The sequence below is a fragment of the Papaver somniferum genome, chromosome 2 (genome assembly GCF_003573695.1).
Source record: "Papaver somniferum cultivar HN1 chromosome 2, ASM357369v1, whole genome shotgun sequence".
NCBI lineage: Eukaryota > Viridiplantae > Streptophyta > Magnoliopsida > Ranunculales > Papaveraceae > Papaver > Papaver somniferum.
The window spans coordinates 57,241,431-57,260,246 of NC_039359.1; the positions used below are offsets into that span (position 1 = coordinate 57,241,431).

The 18,816-nt window shown below is 38.1% G+C and overlaps 5 protein-coding genes and 1 pseudogene across 6 annotated transcripts; 3 read left to right on the plus strand and 3 right to left on the minus strand.

Moving 5' to 3' along the window:
- The first annotated feature begins 6,294 nt into the window (after window positions 1–6,294).
- Window positions 6,295–8,091, plus strand: LOC113351106 (cactin-like). Its single transcript, XM_026595162.1, has one exon. The coding sequence runs from the start codon at window positions 6,295–6,297 to the stop codon at window positions 8,089–8,091; it is 1,797 nt and encodes a 598-aa protein (XP_026450947.1).
- A 516-nt stretch (window positions 8,092–8,607) lies between these two features.
- Window positions 8,608–10,160, plus strand: LOC113353339 (trifunctional (S)-stylopine synthase/(S)-nandinine synthase/(S)-canadine synthase-like). The gene has a single exon (XM_026596979.1). The coding sequence runs from the start codon at window positions 8,620–8,622 to the stop codon at window positions 10,081–10,083; it is 1,464 nt and encodes a 487-aa protein (XP_026452764.1). The 5' UTR covers window positions 8,608–8,619; the 3' UTR covers window positions 10,084–10,160.
- A 199-nt stretch (window positions 10,161–10,359) lies between these two features.
- LOC113351107 (SKP1-like protein 1B) lies at window positions 10,360–10,800 on the minus strand. Its single transcript, XM_026595163.1, has one exon. The coding sequence runs from the start codon at window positions 10,798–10,800 to the stop codon at window positions 10,360–10,362; it is 441 nt and encodes a 146-aa protein (XP_026450948.1).
- A 496-nt stretch (window positions 10,801–11,296) lies between these two features.
- On the minus strand, window positions 11,297–12,036 carry LOC113353340 (SKP1-like protein 1A). 2 transcript variants are annotated; one of them, XM_026596980.1, is made up of 2 exons: window positions 12,013–12,036; window positions 11,297–11,773 (listed from the first exon to the last, which is right to left on the minus strand). In XM_026596980.1, the coding sequence occupies exons 1-2, from the start codon at window positions 12,034–12,036 to the stop codon at window positions 11,297–11,299; spliced, it is 501 nt and encodes a 166-aa protein (XP_026452765.1). The 2 variants fall into 2 exon arrangements, with proteins under 2 accessions (XP_026452765.1, XP_026452766.1); XM_026596981.1 differs by lacking the exon at window positions 12,013–12,036 and having other exon boundaries at window positions 11,297–11,788.
- A 213-nt stretch (window positions 12,037–12,249) lies between these two features.
- LOC113351108 lies at window positions 12,250–14,955 on the plus strand (annotated as a pseudogene).
- A 797-nt stretch (window positions 14,956–15,752) lies between these two features.
- On the minus strand, window positions 15,753–16,976 carry LOC113351109. The gene has a single exon (XM_026595164.1). It carries the CDS (start codon window positions 16,974–16,976, stop codon window positions 15,753–15,755), a length of 1,224 nt encoding a protein of 407 aa, XP_026450949.1.
- Between the last annotated feature and the right edge of the window lie 1,840 nt (window positions 16,977–18,816).

Here is an 18,816-nt window from a genome sequence, read left to right on the forward strand (position 1 = left end):
AAGGAAAGCTCAGAAACGTGTAGAAATTCTAAAACAAGAAATTGCCGCAACTTTGCCGTGAAGAGAGGGGAAGAGATTTTGGAAGATTTGGGAGAGACTTAATCGGTATTTTTGATATAAATAAATTTTTTGGGTCATATAGAAGGGGTGTCTGGAGTTTGGGGACCTGAGGAGGGTCAGAGAAGAAGAAATCAGAGTTGTATCAAACTCTGTTTCTGCTGCTGCTGCTGCTGCACAGCTCAAGAACACGAAGAACATTGACGCACGAAAAACAGTCGCAGAACAGTATCGTTGTTCAACAGCAGCAGTAACATTTATATACAACAGTTAATCGTTGTTCCTCTTTGTACCAGAGATCTGTAACACTTTTACGCTATTTCAAATCAGCTGCTTTACACCTTTCACTCTTTTAATCAACCTTTGAGCAACAAACATGTATTTTGAGCAAGTGATTAATATGAGGAGCTAAACCCCAACACTGGGATAACGGAGAAAGCCATATTTCATGCGTGTGGTAATTATATTCAATTCTTTTTATGACTTTTTGCATTAATTTAATCGTTTTATGATTTTTCTTAATTAGTTGTGAAGTCGTATGATGATGTATGCTTGGTCTAAGTGATTTTGATGCATCATGCTAGTGATTTACAGTTAATGTTTTTAAAATCTACCCTGGCAAAGAATTAGAGTCAATAAACAAGAGCTATAATTGTCTAAGAATTGATTTTTGAACCAATGATATGAGGTTTGGGGGAATCCTGAGTCTCAGTAATCTCTCGACATTGTGATTCAAAAATCAATTCTTAGGATAGTGTTGATGAGGAATTTGAAATAAATAGGCATAGTGATCAGGAATTTGCTACTCCAACTGAGCTTAATTATAATATTATTTCTAGTTCAAATACAAATAATTTTAATAATTATTCACCTATTCAAAAGGACGAGGATTTGACTAGAGATACCCCCGTTTTAGACGATGTAGTATTTCCTTTTGATTACGAAGCTAATAATGGTTTAGAGGAACGAGTATATTTTGAGTCTAACGATTTAGAAACAATAGACTTAGAAAAAGAAAATGAACTCCTCGAGATGAGTGAGGATGTACCCAACTTAGAAGAATCAATTGACCATTTTCATGAATTAGATGACCTTGAAATTAGGGAAGTTGTGACCAGTCTTTCTAGAGACATTGAAAACTCTAAGTTTGGGGGTGATTATCATTCTCCATGTGATTTAACTATTAGAAAGGTCCCTCAACCATTTTACAAGATTATCTTCATACACGTTTTCTTGAACCTAGTGATGTCCACAAGAAATTTCAGTTATTAGAAACCCATCCTCTGGTTGATGTGGTTTACCCAGGCTATGATACCCAGATTGACTTTGTTTTCCCACCAAATATTTTTCTTCCAAATGTGGGAATGTTTGATTTTCAAATGTGTCGAATATTAAGTTTTGAGACTAAACCTAATTACTTTAGGAGATTAGGGTCGACATACTTGTTTAAGGAAGATCACCACTCTCATTGCGGTCAGCTGTGTAAGTGAAATCTGATTGACTTAGAGGATCCTCAATTATTCAGGTTATTATTATGTGCTTCTAAGTTTTTATTTGAGCTTTTCCAGACTCTAGAACCTGAACATTTGGATCTAACCTGTGAGGAAATGCAACCCATGAAAATATTTTATTTTGACCCAGTTATAGATCCTGAACCTGAACCACAACTAGATGTAGTTGTCTTAAACAGGAAACTAGACAAGGGTGTGCTTTATTTGTTCATTTTCTTGGCATGTTGCAGATTCCTTTTACTTGTGATACCTCTATTTTGTTTTGATGACCCACAGATATTTCGACTATTACTTTATGATTTTATAAGGTGACTAATCCTTTCTTAGTCTGGCTGAAGACATTAAACTTCGCACTTCTTGGGAGGTAACCCAATATTCATGCAACACGGTAATATCTTTCCTTAACTCTTTTGCTTCAAATGGTAACAATTTCTCCTTGTTCATGCTTTTAATTTTATCTTTAGAACATTGAGGACATGTTAGATTTAAGTTTGGGGGTATAGGAGAAACTTTTTAGTTGCATAATTAAACTCCAGAGCCTAGAAATTTATGCCTATTAAGGATGGCACTAACCAATCGAAGTGGATGGAAGCATTTTGGTTGTAGGAGTTGAGGAACCAATCTGACTAGATGGAAACATCTAAAGAGTCTATTCATAAAAGCACAGAGCTCAGGTGTTAGAAATAACATGATAGTTTCACCATATCTCGTTGAGTCCTTTTCACTTCTGTTTTTATTTTGTTTTGTTTTTAAACTATGTTTCTCTAAGTGATTAGGTGGGGCTCACGATTCAAGTTGTTACCAATGCTAGGGTGAATTAGAGTGATTGAGATAAAAAAAAAATAGAAAAAAAAAGAGAGAAATTGAGACCAGGCCATCAGACCAACTGGAATAAATTCAATAAAGTCGACCACTGGAACACTTGTATATGCCAGTTGTGTTGACCTAGAGTTAGGATTATCGACCACTGGTACCTTTGTATATGCCAGTGTGTTGATATTAGTCAGACTAGTATCTCAGTCCATTAGGATAGGTTCATTTTGGCGGAGGCCTTCAGACAGATATGAGAAACACCGTTCACCTAGTAAACATCAAAACCATCTATGTTTTTCTCTATATCCATCTTCTTGATCTATCCATGTGATTAGTTTTGACTCCGGATACTGATGTCCATAGTGAGACTATCTGAGTAGAGCTTTGTCACTTATATATGAATTTTAGTATGCTTGAGTGCAAACTCGTGTACAACAATAGGAATTTCGCATCAGGGTACTTCCTCCTGTAGTCAATTAAGTATGTCAACCAAGGAGATTCTTTAGTACCTTCCAAGGTTCTGTGTAGATATCCAGGGTATGGAGTATACAGGTTTTGTGGGTATACCTCTAGTAAGCCTTCCGGAGACAAAACTCCGCCACTAGAGACACCTAGGGGTTTAAAGGCTTATTGTATACGCTAAATGCAATCGACGATGCCTGCGATAGTGAGTTAGGATTTTATTTTCTAGATTTGATTTGCTCGAGGAATAGCAAATAATAAGTTTGGGGGTATTTGATAGACGCATTTATGTGTCTATTTTGATCTCAATTGTATATATTGTTAGTGCTCGATTCTGTACTTATTTGGTTATTTTATGTCTTTGTAGGTGTTTTTGGAGAAATAAGCTTTTGCGGGAATATTGGCTCGAAAAGTGGTATTTGCGCTTGTGGGAGAAAATTACTATTCGGATCCTCAGTGTGGATAAGGGGCACTTCAATTACTAAGGGGTGACCCCAGGGCAACTATTATTGGAAAACCGGAACTGGATAGGGGGAGGTCATCTTCCAAAATTCAAATTCAGTAAAAAGGCGGGAAAATTTGTGGCAGTGAAGAACACATTAGGGTTCTTGATTTGGAGGAGTTTGAGGTCGATTAAACCTCTGATTTTCATAGGATAGACTCCTTATGGGTCTAGGAATCTGAAATGGGTGTTGAAATCGATTAAATTGGGCTCAATCGACGAAGTTTTATCACAACAGAAATATATGGAAAGTCACGTGTGTGACCTGTTTTAGGGAATTTTAGAGAGATTAAAGTGCTATGAACCTTCCCAAAGATTTGTATCTATCTAAGGAAGAGCTTAGAATAAAAAGGAAAGCTCAGAAACGTGTATAAATTCTAAAACAAGAAATTGCCGCAACTTTGACGTGAAGAGAGGGGAAGAGATTTTGGAAGATTTGGGAGAGACTTAATCGGTATTTTTGATATAAATAAATTTTTTGGGTCATATAGAAGGGGTGTCTGGAGTTTGGGGACCTGAGGAGGGCCAGAGAAGAAGAAATCATAGTTGTATCAAACTCTGTTTCTGCTGCTGCTGCACAGCTCAAGAACACGAAGAACATTGACCCACGAAAAACAGTCGCAAAACAGTATCATTGTTCAACAGCAGCAGTAACATTTATATACAACAGTTAATCATTGTTCCTCTTTGTACCAGAGATCTGTAACACTTTTACGCTGTTGCAAATCAGCTGCTTTACACCTTTCACTCTTTTAATCAACCTTTGAGCAACAAACATGTATTTTGAGCAAGTGGTTAATATGAGGAGCTAAACCCCAACACTGGGATGACGGAGAAAGCCATATTTCATGCGTGTGGTAATTATATTCAATTTTTTTTATGACTTTTTGCATTAATTTAATTATTTTATGATTTTTCTTAATTAGTTGTGAAGTCGTATGATGATGTATGCTTGGTCTAAGTGCTTTTGATACATCATTGTAGTGATTTACAGTTAATCTTTTTAAAATCTACCCTGGCAAAGAATTAAAGTCAATAAACAAGAGCTATAATTGTCTAAGAATTGAATTTTGAACCACATGATATGAGGTTTGGTGGAATCCTGAGTCTCAGTAATCTCTTGATATTGTGTTAAACCTTGTGTATATATTTTCTTTATTTTTATTGTTTTCTATTATTAAGTCTGAAATCGAGTCTACACAAGTCCGAGTTGAACGAACTTTATTTACCACTATAAAACCACATCAGCTTCCCAAGTGCACAACCTTCACACACTCCATCTTTGTGGTTGATATGTTGTGGAAGTCCTTGTACGTACCATGTTCTTGTTGGAAAGCACCTTGAGACTATTGAAATTCAAATGTGCAAGCCTTTTATGCCATAACCATGTTTCATCAATGGAATCCATCCTCAATGCAACATTTTTTTGCTTTTCAAACACAATTGGAAAGCTTCTATTTTTCTCCATCTTGATACTTTTCATGACTTGTCTCTTGTTGTTGTGCTTCTTGTCATAAATGGTGCAATGCCCATCTTCAAAATGAACGGCATACCCAAGTTCAACAAGTTGCCCAACACTTAGCAAATTTTGTGCCAAGTCCGGAACATATAACACATCTCTAATGTATTTTTCTCCATTGGTAGTTTGCACACATATTGTACCTCTTCCATTAGCTTGAACCATATTTCCATCACCCATCTTCACTAGAGAATTTATGGATGTATCCATATCAACAAACAAGCTTTTTTCACCGGACATATGAGTTGTGCATCCACTATCCACAAACCAAACTTCACTTTTGGAAGTCACCATGGCACTTTGACAAGCATAAAATAAATTTGTTTTTCTTCTTTTTCTTCGGCTCTCCCGGCTTGTTCTTCATCTTCTTTCAATCTACAATCTTTCTCCAAATGTCCATACTTCTTGCAATTGCGACATTGAGGTTTTCCTTTGTTCCAACAATTCTTCTCTAAATGACCATTCTTCTTGCAAAAATTGCATCTTGGCACTTGAGAAGTATCACTCTCTGTGTAGTTCTTGGAGCTTGCTCCCCCTTTCTTCCATTTTCCCTTTCCTTTGAAGTTTGATGTTGATTCACCCTTGTACTCATTTTTCTTTGTTGCTGATTTTTTTTGAGTTCAAGTTGAATTTCGATTGAAAAGCACTCTCAATTGAATTTTCGGAGTGTCTTAACAACCTTTGCTCATACACCTTCAAGGAAGCCCATAATTCTTGTGACTTTAATGTAGAGAAATCTTTAGTCTCTTCCAAAACCGCCACAATGGGTTCAAACTTTTCCGGCAAACAAATCAATATCTTCTCACAAATTCTTCTTTCTTCCATCTTCTCACCACACATCATCATATTATTAACAACTTCAACAACTCTTGATGAAAATTCATACAAGCATTCATTCTCATTCATTTTAAGATTTTCAAAATCCCTTCTATAAGAATGTAATTTTAACTCTCTTACCTTCTTATTACCTCCGTACTCCTTTTGAAGAATATCCCAAGCTTCTTTAGCTTTAGGAAAATGAATTACTCTTGGTAGAATAATGTCTCCAACATTCTTTTTCAATAACTTTCAGTTCAAATTGTTTCCCTTCTCATCTCTGCAGTCTCTGCAATTTCAGAATTTCCTTCATCTCTTAACAATCAATATTAATGTCTGAGGCTTCGTAAGACTCATTCATAAGTTGGGACTAACTGACGACAGAAATCCATTGTGGTAAGACAAGCTGATAACTACCCAAATCTCAATATTTACAACGTCAATTGATTTCAAAGGTTAGTTACTCAATTGAGAAGTTGTTCTCTTTGGAAATACTCCTCTAGTAGGAAACTGTTTTAGCTTGCTGACCAAGATCCTCCTGTATGTATATATATATATCAAAGTCTCTCTATAATCGTGAAGAGTTTCTTTCCCTCTTATTCTCAGTAATCATCATGGGGAGAGACGGTGATAGAAAACGCAGAAACTATTCAAGTAGTGATGATGATCGAAGAATACGAAAGAAAAGTTCTTCTAAGCGAATCACAAAAGAAGAAATCAATGAGTATTTAGCCAAAAAAGCTCAGAAAAAGTTAATTAAAGTCGCGAAGAAACTGAAGACAGAATCTGTTTCTGGTTATGCTAACGATTCGAATCCATTTAGTGATTCTAATCTAAATGAGAAGTTTTTGTGGAAAAAGAAGATACAAAAATTGGTATCTCAAGGTGAATGTATCGATGAAATTTCAGTTAAATCTGAAAAGAGGAGAATCAAACAAAGGATGGCGGAGATTGAGAAAGTAAATAAGAGAAGGGAGGAAAGGGCTTTTGAAAAGGCACAACATGAAGAAGAGATGTCAATGTTGGCTAGAGAACGTGAGAGAGCTGAGTCCCAGGACTGGGAGAAAAAGGAAGAAGAGTTTCATTTTAATCAAAGCAAGATCAGATCAGGAATTCGATTGCGCGAAGGCCGGATTAAGCCTATCGATATACTCTCCAAATATCTTGATAATTCAGATGATTTTGAGTTCGAGATTGATGAACCATGCATGGTGTTCCTGGGTTTGACGGTGAAGGATATCGAAGAGCTTCGCATGGACATAAAAATGCATCTAGATTTGGACAGAGCAACACCTAGACATGTAGAGTATTGGGATGCATTACTGGTGGTTTGTGATTGGGAACTAGCAGAAGCTCGAAAAAAGGATGCTCTTGCTCGAGCTAGGGTACGTGGAAACCAACCACCTCCTGAGTTGCTTGCTGAAGAAAGGGGCATACACTCAAGCATCGAAGAAGATGTGAAAAAACTCTTGCACGGTAAAACTTACAAAGAATTACAAGTGTTACAGATGCAGATTGAGTCACAGATGCGTTCTGGCACTGCCAAGGTAGTTGAGTACTGGGAGGCTGTTGTGAAACGACTTCATATATTCAAGGCCAAGGCTTGTCTAAAAGAAATTCACACCAATCTGTTGCGGAGTTTGCAAAACCCCATTAAGAGTGAAAATATTTTGGAAGATGTGCATGATGATCCAAAGCCGCAAGCTGAGGAGGATATCATGCATGATGTGGAAGATGCTGGGTCATATTCTCCGGACAAAGAGGCTGGATCATTTTCTCCAGAACTTGTGCATGATGATGAAAACGAAGAAGCAATTGACCCCGAAGAGGATAGAATTGAACTGGAACGTAAACGTCAGGCTGTCGGAAAAGAACATAAAAGACGACGTCTAGAAGCAATGGCATCAAAACCAGCACCAGTGGACGATAACTGGGAATTGAAGGCCAATAAAGTAATGGGAGATGTTGTGGATGGAGATGCAGTATTTGGGTCGGGAGCTGAAGTAAACCTAGATTCCCAGGTTTATTGGTGGCATGACAAATACCGTCCCAGAAAACCAAAATATTTCAACCGTGTACATACTGGATATGAGTGGAACAAGTACAACCAAACCCACTATGATCATGACAACCCGCCTCCCAAGACTGTGCAAGGTTACAAGTTTAACATATTTTACCCAGACCTTGTAGACAAAACAAAAGCACCTGCTTACACCATAGAAGAGGTGGAAGGCAGCAATGGTGAGACATGTCTTATATGGTTCCATGCAGAACCCCCGTACGAGGACATTGCATTCAAGATTGTTAATAAAGAGTGGGAGTACTCACACAAGAAAGGTTTCAAGTGTACCTTTGAGAGAGGAATTTTACATGTCTACTTCAACTTCATACGTTATAGATACCGCAGATAAGTTCAAGCCAAGGAGTGTGTCAACTGTTAGAAGTTTCACCTGATTAATTCTGATCACCTGCTTGGCACAAGAAGACTGATTCACCTTGCGAAGAAAGAGGTGATGGGGGAACTGTTGTAGCCGCTCAAGCAGCAGCTGAGTACCTGTCAAAGCTCGCTATCCAAAAGGGAAGTATAGACAATATTACTGTGAGTTCGGGTTTTGACAAAGAATCTTGAGATTTTCATTCACATATACCTATGTAATTTTACTGATTAAAAAAAAAGAATTCTTTAATATAACCAAACAATCTTGTTTTGTGGATATCTGACTGACATAATGAATCATGCCACAGGGTGTTTCTTTCTTTTTAGTCAATAATGTTCAGCAACGGCCAAAAGAGACCGCTGAAAAATGCAGCCATTAAATAAATGAGATGGACCCAAATGTTTTTCTTTTCAAAGACTTTGAAGCTTTATATGAAGGTGAAATTGCAAATAGGAATGATACAATCAGAGAGAAAAAACACACTAGAAAACCAAAAAGACTATGGAAGGAATTCAATGGATTATACTTTCAATATTGGTCGGAGCATTGATGATACTCTGCAAGAGTTGGTTTACAAAGACCATGGAGTTGCCGCCAGGGCCACGGAAGTTACCGGTTATCGGCAACCTGCACCAACTAAACAAAGGTGGGGAACTAGTTCATGTGACTTTAGCAAAAATGGCTCAACAACATGGAAAAATCATGACAGTCTGGTTCGGCGGTCAACAACCATCGATCGTGGTGAGCCACCACGACGCAGCGTGGGAGGTTCTGGTGACTAAAGCTTCGGATTTTTCTTCTAGAACGCTTCCGTATATGTCAAAGTTCAGCAGTGCAGATTGGTATACTCTTGCCACATGTAATCTTGGTCCGTTTTGGCAAAATCTAAGGAAAGGTCTTCAAACTACAACTCTTAATCCTCATACGTTTTCCGCACAAGTTCATTTGCAAGAGAAAGATATTTCAAATTTGATTCTTGATTTGAAAGAAGAAGCTTCTTTAAACGGTGGGATTGTAAAACCAATGATTCCACTTCGAAGAACCACGATTCAACTTATCGGACGATTCTGTTTTGGTGCTGAATTTGAAGATAAAGATGGATTTGTAGAAAACATAGACACTGTGATGGAGGAGACTATTAGACTAAGTGGACATGCTCGTTTAGTAGATGTGTTCGAATTCACTCGGTACATACCTGGTTTCAGGCTTCTCTTCAAAGAGGCATATGAATTGAAGCGTAAAATCGAAGAAACTATTCGTCCATATATTCGTCGATACAAATCATCAACAAACTGTTTCTTGCAGTTTCTCCTCAGCCAGGAGGATTACAGTGAAGAAGTAGTCATCTTCAATCTTTTCGAGCAGTTCTTGCTTTCAACTGATAGCACCTCGAACACAACTTCATGGGCACTAGCATATTTGATACACAACGAGAAGATTCAAGAAAAGGTTTATGAAGAAGTGCAGGAATTAACTAGATCTGGTCGTTCAAGGGAAGAAATGGTGACAATTGAGGAAGTGAGCAAGTTAAAGTATGTGAATGCAGCAGTAAAAGAGGTCTTGAGAATGAAACCAATTGCGCCCTTGGCAGTGCCGCATCAAGCAGTCTGCGACAGCAACTTGATGGGAATGAAGGTGCGTAAAGGCACACCGGTGATGGTCAATATATATGCTGTGCACTATGATCCAACCGTCTGGGTCGAACCGGAGAGGTTTATGCCAGAGAGATTCTTAAGTAAGCCAGATGTAGCCATGGAAAGGTCATTGATTGTATTTGGTGCAGGGAGAAGAATATGTGCAGGAATGGATTTGGCGAAACTCCAAGTTGCTCTAACTCTGGCCAATCTGGTTAACAGTTTTCGCTGGTCATGTGTCAGTGAAGGGCAACTCCCTGACTTGTCTGAGGATCTTTCCTTTATTTTAAGGATGAAGACACCTCTTGTTGCACATATAGTGCCTCGTTAGTTATATTTATCGTACCAGTTCCAAATAGGCTAAATTGAAAAAATGAAAGTATCTCTTTTCCAGAAACGGAGGGACTTGTACACAAGAAAATGTTCAGAAGATAATATAAAGTTTTGAATGATATTGTGTGTCAGTTTCATGAGGTCATGGATCCGATAGTGTAACAACCAAATCAAATTAATAAACTAACGCGAAAACTTAAAGAAACTGCCATAAAGGCATAAACGAGTGCTCGAATACGATTACTATTACTGATAGTCTGATATCCATAACTCATTAGACAGCCTTCTTCCTAACCTCCTCCTCTTCTTCTTCATCTGGGGTGATGTCATCCTTAATGTTGAAATATTTGCAAATCTGCTCCGGTGTCTTGTCCTTGAGCTCATCGGCAGCTTTCTGGCAAGTCAGTTCCAACAAGCTCTTGATGTCCAGATAATTTGCAGCTAAGATATAATCGAACAGGGTATGCTGACCGACTTTAACAAAAACAGCATCCCACTTGTGAAGATCTTCACCCACAGTGGTTTCAACGTGTTTCTTGCAATACTGAATAACTTTAGCCAACGTCTGGCTTGTCACGTTTGGTAATGGTATAGCATCATCAGCACAACCATCTTCAATCATATGTTTAATGGTTTCACATTGAAGAGCAACAGCTTCATCAACATCAAAATTTTCTCCATCGGAACTCTTCAAGGTTATCTTTCTGTTTGCCATGATCAAATTATAGCGTGTCTTGTTGTGTGAAAGCCTCTACACTGCCGTTCCTTTTATACTTCTGAAGAGACACCAGTTCGACTCCACTGTCTAATAAGATTGACAATGGGAATCGGAATACCAGTTGGAACAAGAAATGGAAAATCTCTTTGAGTTAGACATAACCTCTGATTCGGATCCGTTTGAGTCGGTCAGGTAATAAAATACTCTTGACTCTCGGGACCAAATCATTGACTCAAAAATATTTGAATCAATTGAGTCACATCCGACTCAAGACAAACATATTGAGTTAAATCTAGACGAACCAGATGATTTCAGTCAGATCCGGACGACTCAGATCCAAATAACTCTGAGTCATGAGTAAACACGTGGTGTTAGTAATTCAGTAGAGATTTTGTCTACAGTCTAGATTATTATGATGTAATTCAAATTTGTAAAAATCAAATCAAAACAAGAGTTTAACACGAAAACTCAAAATTGTACTGATATTGATAATTCATTCGAAAGCCCATTCGTACTCCTTTCTGACCTTGTCTTCTTCCTCTGGGGTGAAGTCATTCTTAATGTAGAAATACTTGCGGATCTGCTCTGATGTCTTACCCTTGATCGTATCCGCAACTTTCTGGGTAGTCAGATCCAACAAGCCCTTGATGTTCAGATAATTTGCTGCTAAGATAAGATCGAACAGGATGTAGTCATCGACCTTAATAATAAACTCAGCATCCCAGTTCTTAAGATCTTCCTCCACAGTACGTCGCCGACGATGATCATCTCCTTGATGGGTTTCTCCTTCGACGTGTTTCTTGCAATACTCTATAACTTTAGCCAAGATATTGCTTGTCACGTTTGGTATAAGTAAAGCATTATCAGCACAACCATCTTCAATCATATGCTTAATCGTGCCAGATTGTAGCGCAACAGCTTCATCAACCTCAAAAGTTTCTCCGTCAGAACTCATCAAGGTTACCATCTTCTTTGTGTCTGCCATGATCAAAAATAGGGCCTCGTATCTCTGTGTGCAGATGTCAAGAGAAACCACTTTTATTTCTGCACCGCCACTGCCTAACAAGGAATCTTCTACACTATGCCCTAATTCATGTTTTTGTTTTTAAAATCTGACTCGTCTTACTGAAATCACCCAACTCATCTGCGTCTTACTGAAATCACTCGACTCATCTCGATCTAACTTAATGTGTTTGCTTTTTTAGTCACATCTGACTCAACTGACTCGGACATATATAAGAGACCTAATCCCACGAGTCAGTGAAATCTGACTCAAACGGCTCTGAGTCAGATTCATAAGCCGAGTCAGAAAAAAGGAAAAAAAACTGTAAGAATGGGAATCGGAATAGCAATTGAAACAAGAAAAGGAAAACAGAATTATATATACTAGTCAAAAGGAAAGTATTGCTCCTCAGTTGCAGCACAACCACAACAAAGCTCAGGCAGATGGAAATCCCTAGGGAGATCTTCTTAAAGGATTACAAGAAGCCTGATTACTACTTTGATACAGTTGATCTGACGTTTTCTTTGGGTGAGGAGCACACAATTGTTTCTTCGATCATAACTGTTGACCCAAGAATTGAAGCTGCTGCAGACTCTTCTCCACTGGTTTTAAATGGGGTGGGTCTTAAGCTAGTATCAATCAAAATTGAAGGTAAGGAACTGAAGGAACAAGAACATTATCACCTGGATGCACGCCATCTGACAATCTTATCACCTCCAAGTACTGCAAGATTCACTTTGCAGATTGTTACAGAGATATGTCCTCAGAAAAATACATCACTGCAGGGACTGTATAAATCTTCAGGAAATTTTGTTACACAATGTGAAGCTCAGGGTTTTCGGAAGATAACATATTACCAGGATCGCCCTGACATCATGGCTAAGTTCACTTGCAGGGTTGAAGGCGATAAGGCGCTGTATCCAGTATTGCTGTCCAATGGAAATCTAGTTGAGCAAGAAGACCTGGAGGGTGGTAAGCATTATGCAGTTTGGGAGGATCCACACAAGAAACCATGTTACTTGTTTGCATTGGTTGCTGGACAGTTGCAGAGCAGGGATGACTCTTTCATCACTCGGTCAGGCCGGAAGGTTGCTCTTAAGATTTGGACTGCAGAAAATGATGTACCAAAAACTGCCCATGCCATGTATTCACTCAAAGCAGCTATGAAGTGGGATGAGGATGTTTTTGGTCTTGAGTATGACTTGGATCTTTTCAACATTGTGGCCGTTCAGAATTTCAACGCAGGAGCTATGGAGAACAAGAGTTTGAATATATTCAACTCAGGGCTTGTTTTGGCATCACCTGAGACTGCTACAGATGGAGATTATGCTGCAATTCTAGGAGTTATCGGTCACGAGTATTTTCACAACTGGACTGGAAACAGGCTGACATGCCGTGACTGGTTCCAGCTGAGTCTGAAGGAAGGTCTTACTGTCTTTCAGGATCAAGAATTTTCTTCAGACATGGGAAGCCGTTCCGTAAAGAGGATTGAGGATGTTTCATTTCTGCGCAAAAATCAGTTTCCAGAAGATGCTGGTCCTATGGCTCATCCCATACAACCACATTCTTATATTAAGATAAACAACTTCTACACCTCTACGGTTTATAGAAAGGGAGCTCAAGTCGTCAGGATGTACAAAACTTTGTTGGGAAGTCAAGGTTTCAGAAGAGGGATGGATCTTTATTTCAAGAGGCATGATGGCCAAGCTGTAACCTGTGAAGACTTCTATGCTGCAATGCAAGATGCAAATGATGCTGACTTGGCAAATCTCTTGTTGTGGTACTCTCAGGCAGGAACACCAACTGTGAAGGTGACGTCATTCTACAATTCTGAAGCCAAGACGTACTCTTTGAAGTTCAGTCAAGAGGTGCCTCCTACTCCAGGCCAGGCAGTGAAAGAACCAATGCTCATACCAGTTGCAGTTGGTCTGCTTGACTCAAAAGGGAAGGATATGCCTCTCACATCCGTGTATCGTGACGGTCTGCTTCAGGTAGTTTCTGCAGATGGGCAACCAGCCTATACTACAGTTCTTCAGATAACTAAGGAGGAAGAATTTGTGTTCTCTGAAATATCTGAATGCCCGGTTGCATCTCTCTTGCGAGGATACAGCGCTCCTGTTCGCCTCGAGTCCGATCTAACTCATACTGATCTCTTTTTTCTACTTGCTCATGATTCAGGCGAGTTTAATCGTTGAGAGGCTGGGCAAGTGTTGTCTAGAAAGTTGATGCTTAGCTTAGTTTCTGATTTCCAGCACAACAAACCATTGGCTGTCAAAGCAGACTTTGTGCATGGGTTCAGAAGCATATTGACTGACGGTACCTTAGACAAAGAATTCATTGCTAAGGCAATTGATCTGCCTGGTGTAGGGGAAATCATGGACATGATGGATATTGCTGATCCTGATGCTGTTCATGCTGTCCGATCTTTCGTTATGAAGCATCTTGCTTATGAACTCAAAGCAGAATTTTTGAAAACGGTTGAAAACAACAGAAGCTCTGATCCATACATCTTCGACCATTCCAATAAGTCAAGACGCACTTTGAAGAACATTGCTCTTTCCTATCTGGCTTCTCTTGAGGAAGCCCAGATCACCGAACTTGTTCTGAATGAGTACAAGACCGCGACAAACATGACTGACCAGTTTGCAGCTCTGACAGCCTTGGCCCAAAACCGTGGTAAAACTCGTGATGATGTTCTTGCTGATTTCTACGACAAGTGGGAACATGACTTTCTGGTTGTAAATAAATGGCTTGGTCTTCAAGCCATTTCTGATATTCCTGGAAATGTCGAGAATGTGCGGAAGCTGCTAAAGCATCCTGCCTTTAACTTGCGCAATCCAAACAAGGTGCGCTCACTCATTGGAGGATTCCGAATGTCTCCAGTAAATTTCCATGCAAAGGATGGATCAGGCTACAAATTCTTGGGAGAGATGTTACTGCAACTTGATAAGCTAAATCTCGTGGTTGCCTCCCGTATGGTGTCTTCCTTCTCGAGGTGGAGGCGTTATGATGAGAGTAGACAGGCGCTTGCTAAGGCACAACTGGAGATGATACTGTCAACTAATGGGATTTCTGAGAATCTGTTTGAAATAGCCTCAAAAATCTTAGCAGCTTATTTTAGTAAAACATATTTATTCAGAAGTAATTAGATTCTAATTTGACATTGTTGATAACTTTATTTCTTATGTGGATTTTCTTTTTGATGAAAATAGCCTTTTTAGGGGGAATTTGCCTTTTGGCATTTATATGAATGTGGCAGTCAAATTGCACTTCTTGAAAAAGGAATTCTAAAACATAAATTTTTTCTTAGAAAGTGAAAAGATCGCTATAAATTTTTTCGTGAAGACAACAACATTGTTAGTATTAGCATTAGACGAGAGAAACATCTGTCAGTGCCCACCATTACTAAAGACAGACCATAGCTAGTAATACCTTAGGGGGCTTATGGAGTCATGTTTTTTTTCATATTTAATAGAATTTGAATATTCTTGATACCCAAGGGCGAGCCTGGTATGGACAAAGCCAAAGGTGAGCCTATAGGGGAAAGTGCCAACATGTTCCCCAAGCCTACTTGCTGAATTGTTTTCCCCTCCTACCATCTAGAATGTCTATTGATACTTGATGTCCTCTATTAAACTACTGACATCCTTATCTAGGATTAGACTATCACAATCAATTAAGCATTTGAAGATACAAAAAAAATGATTTGGAGGGACTAAAACATAACAGTGAATGAATCCGGTGCAAAATCTAAGTTTAGTCTGCTGACGTATCATTAGAATCAATGTCTGGATCCATCAGAATATATTAATCAGAAGCCTTAGTAACCACTTGAAATATCACAATAGGCACATTCCTTCTCATTTTCATTCTTGAAGGTCCATGATTGAAGCGTCTCTCCCAGAGACTGGTGGAAGTATTGTCGGCCTTGGCTTAAAAGCAAATGTTAAGAAACCATAATGAGAACAGAAATATTGCTACCCAAGAAAGAAGGATGACGGAGTTGTTCATATCCCTTGGTTCTGGTGTTGTCAGCCCAAATGTACTTGTTACAACCGAGTATAACCACACTTTTGTCAACTGGATTGAAGCCTAAAACCTGAATTCCTTTTATCAGATCAATCGCACCAGCTCCTCCATTAAACAGAGATTCCATTTCCGCCAATATACCATGAAATATGATATTTCTGTGCAACAAATACCAGCCTGCTTCCAGGAGCACCCATACACTCAAAGTCCTCTCCGTTTCCTTGATTATAGTATAACAGATGAATCCTTCCGATTCCCCAATACATTGTGTTATATTCTTGTCTGCGCCATCCATTACTCGGTCAGGCAAGCTAATCAATCTACACTCCTCATTGCCACAACCTCCATCGTTCTTGTCGTTGTTTCTGTTACCACTGACAGCTAAAATTCTGCAACTTTCCTTTTGAAACCAGTACAAAACACCATTATGTGCAACAAGATTGTCATATTTTCCAAAGGCCCAAGTAACATTCGGAGGACATGAAACATCATAGATACTCCATTCACCCAGATCAGAAGAAAACATTTCAAGTTTAAATTCTTTTGCTGCACTAAACATAGGTGGTATTTGGATAACCTTATAACTCGTAGATTTCGAAAAACATTCATCATCATTACACAAGAAACCAGTCACAACCCAATTATCTTCTCTTGGTGGTGGTGGAGGAAGTAAAACCCATATCTCAGTGAGTGGATTACAAACATAATAACTCTTCTGATTAAATAAATCTGTTGTGATGAGAACCAATCCATTACTTGACCCTATAATGAACAATCCATCTACTAAATTCACATTCTGATTGAAATTCTGTTTCTGATTCAAGAACCCAAGTGAAAACCCATTTTGATGATGATGAGATATGAATTCTGAATGCAATTTAGGATATGCAAATGTGAAAAATCTTATGAATGAGTTGTCTTGGGTATGTTGTTTGTCTAATAAAATCAATGTCCATACTGAAAGGTTTAGTTTATTCCAGGTTTTAATGAAATTAGGGTCTGAGAGAAGTGAAAACCATACCTTACAAACACATCTGAATTCGTAGATTGAATCAATAGGAAGATGAAGAAAGATTTCTGAATAGATATCTTCTGTTAAGTGCAATTGAGTAATTGAATTTGAAGAAGAAGAAGAACCCATTGATGGAATTTTAGTTTTCTTCATCTGTGGGGGATGAAAAATTAGGGCATTGCTTTTTCTTGGTTTCTTTCGTATGAGTATTTGTACCGGGAACTTTTCGATTTTCTCAGGGAAGTTAACCTTTTTTTTTTTAATACGAAAGAAAGATTTTTCTTTTTTTTTCTTTTTGTTTTTTTTTTTTATTTGTTGAAGGAACAAGATTACTTCTTGAGTGGCCTTGTCATAGGACTTAGGAGGTCATCCACATCAACATGGGCAACCTCCTAAGTCCTATGGCATGGTGAATCTGGCAGCGAAACGCTGCACAGTTCAGCGTTGAACGCTGAACCAACCAGCGTTTGACCCGGTAAGCTACGTTGACAGCGTCGCTCGGTTCAGCGTTCAAAAGAATCGATACATTCAACAGAAGCTCGACCATCTCCCCCATTTTCATTTCTTCACAAAATTTTCACTTCTCTCCCGAAAATGCTTCTTCAAGATCTTGAGTTGTAGATTTTTTTTCTTCAGATTCCTTCTGTGGGTTTGTTCTTCATTGGATTTATGATCGATTAAAGGTGGTTTGGTGCGATTCCATACACGAAATCATCCGAGATAAGAAATTTAAGTTTTAGGTTAAAGTTTTATGACTTTCATTTTTGATGCGATTTCATTCAAATTGATGATTGATCTTTGGTATTTAGATGATGTAGATGATATGTGTATGATTTAAATTGATTATTTGTGATGATTTTCTTTTTTTTTTTTGGATTTAATTTGATTATGTGTGATGAACAAAAAATGATTTTTTTTTGATGAAAATGAATTAATTTGTATGATTAGTTTGTAGATAAAATTTGTAGGTAAATTTATATAATTATTTGATTAGTTATATGATTAAGATGAATGATAATAAATTAGAATGATAATTTGTAAGATTAAAATGAATGATAATGATGATTTAGTTTGTATGGATGAATTGGTAATGATAATTTAGTTTGTATGGATGAAAATGAATGATAATGATATTTTTTTCATCTTTGTTATTGAATTGGTAATGATAATTTAGGTTGTATGGATGAAAATGAATGATGTAATGATATTTTTTTCATCTTTGTTATTGATTGTAGTACAAGTATGGATGAATTGCTAGACTGGTTGGATATAGTTTCGTCAAAGAATTGTGATAGACATGTATGTCAAGATGTTATGAAAGACTCTCCCAATGTAAGCTTTAGAGGTAGTTTGAAAGATGTTGAAGTGTATTATAAAATTGTAGTGCAAGATAATCCGGTAGCACGACGATTTTGTGATAATTGTGGTTTTTCCTCTGTTTTTGAGTTTAATTTTTCCAATGAGGATAGAGTCTTAGTTGAAGCCATAGCTGAGAAATGGTGGAAAAGTACCAGGAGCTTTCATTTTCGGGAGTTTGAGTGGCCTCCTTCCTTTAGATTGGTACATGTTAACGGGAATTCCCACTGGTGACCCTAGTAAACGACCAGTAGTTATGCCGCAGTTGGGTAGTGATCTAACATATCCTGCTTTGGATGATTTGTATTTTTCGGATATCAAAAATCATGGTCCATGGGACTCTAAGACTAATACATTTTCCTTAGGTGTATTGAAAATCTACATTGAAAGTAGAACAGACCATAATAATATTGAATGTGCGGTGACATTGACACAAGCATTCTTTATATGGTGTTTGGGTCACTTTCTTCTAACGCATTCTACTGGAAAAGTAGATAAACGTTGGGTTTTGTTGTTTGCTGAATTAGATAGGGTTGGGGAGTATGATTGGGGTGTAGCTTCATTAGGTAATACCTATAAATATCTCGACGATTGGTCAACCAAGGGTACAAAT